Source organism: Seriola lalandi, unplaced genomic scaffold (genome assembly GCF_002814215.2).
Source record: "Seriola lalandi dorsalis isolate HSWRI2012SDOR001 ecotype SW California unplaced genomic scaffold, Sedor1 jcf7180002005017, whole genome shotgun sequence".
NCBI classification, from domain to species: Eukaryota; Metazoa; Chordata; class Actinopteri; order Carangiformes; family Carangidae; genus Seriola; species Seriola lalandi.
In genome coordinates this window covers 1-1,422 of record NW_019475671.1, presented here as the reverse complement: position 1 = coordinate 1,422, position 1,422 = coordinate 1, and the positions used below count along the sequence as shown (strand labels likewise).

The 1,422-nt window shown below is 43.2% G+C and overlaps 1 protein-coding gene across 1 annotated transcript; it reads right to left on the bottom strand.

The window, feature by feature from the left end:
• Nucleotides 1-172: 172 nt before the first annotated feature.
• Nucleotides 173-1,339, bottom strand: LOC111669600 (WD repeat- and FYVE domain-containing protein 4-like; the record flags this gene model as incomplete). Its single annotated transcript, XM_023425981.1, has 3 exons — nt 1,217-1,339; nt 897-1,086; nt 173-362 (listed from the first exon to the last, which is right to left on the bottom strand). Coding segments are annotated over exons 2-3 (338 nt in total), but the record flags the coding sequence as incomplete, so codon positions are not given.
• Between the last annotated feature and the right edge of the window lie 83 nt (nt 1,340-1,422).

The following is a 1,422-nucleotide window of genomic DNA, read 5'->3' as shown; positions in this document are numbered from 1 at the left end:
GTAAGTTAAATGAAGAGCAGAGCGAAATTAAGATTTTTCCCGGTACTGAATCTAAGAGCAGAAAATTACACGTGAATTATTTTGACGTCTTTTCTAGGATGACCTATTTACTACTAATCCTAAAATCACATAGTTGTTTCATTCTTTGTCAGTTCATGTCCTTTTATCTCACCGTTTTAGGATGTTCTTAAGGGCCTGGTAGCCGTTGTTGGTGTCAAACTCAATGAAGAGGGCTGCATTCAGGGAATAGGTGTCTCTAATGAAGCTAAACACAGCCACAGCCACCTCAGCTAGTAGCGGTCCTGAGACGTCAGCACTGATGTGCAGCAGGTTCTGGATGCAGATACGCACACAGTTCTTGCCTAATGCGGGAAAGGAAGTGTTATTGTTAAGTGAGGTCATAGAGCACAGTCAACACACAGTTGACCCAGTTTTCAGTTCAAGAAATGACCGCTAAAGAACAACGATATATTCAATGTGAACGATACAGCAAAGAGCTATTGTCATGTGAGCAAAATATCCTGCAGGAAAATGCCGATAATGATGTCCGAAACAAATAAAAGTAAACTTGTGTACAAGTTTATTTGAGGGACTCATCTGTGCTGATGGACACATCATGTGAAACATTCTTGCAGTGCGTCTGTTGTTGGGCTGTGCGGTCATGTGTCACTGTATAATCAACTCATTACAGGAATAAAAATATCTGGCAGCACAAATAACTTCCCAAACAAAATCTAATTATTCACTTTGTGTGCAGCCTGTTTCTGTTTTTCTGATTTGTCCTTATGTGTTCAGTGTCATTGGTGGAATAGAATCTAATACAGAAAGAAGAACCATTAAACGACTATGAGCTTAACAGAAATGTGACTTGTCTCAATAGATTTGAGTTACCTCACCTAGCAAGCTCGGGACGGTGTTGCTTGTTGCTACGGCAGAAATTGCCTTGAGGACGCGAGAGGCCTGGTGCCTCCAGGAAGCGCTAGTCTGATCCCATAGTGATGTGAGGCCAATGATGAGACACTGCAGTTCCTGGGTTTCCACCATTCGCTCCGCATTGACTGGCTGCCTACAGAGCTGAAGGAGAACCTGGAAAAGAGCAGGGGGAAGAAATGGAAGGTGAAACCAAAACATAATGGAAAAGAATAAAAGCAGCACAGAGCATAGACAACATGATGAAAAGAGTAAAGAGTAAACTGAGGCTATTGCTTCAACTGACCTGTGTTAGTGGCTCCTGAAAGGTCTCTTCTATCGCCGTGTTCTCCTTTTTAGCTGGAAGGCAGACTAGCAGGTACAGACATTTCACCAAAGCAGCAGGGAGCCCTGGGTTTATATAGGAGCATATATCCTACAAACACACACACGCGCGCGCACACACACACACACACACACACACACACACACACACACACACACACACACACA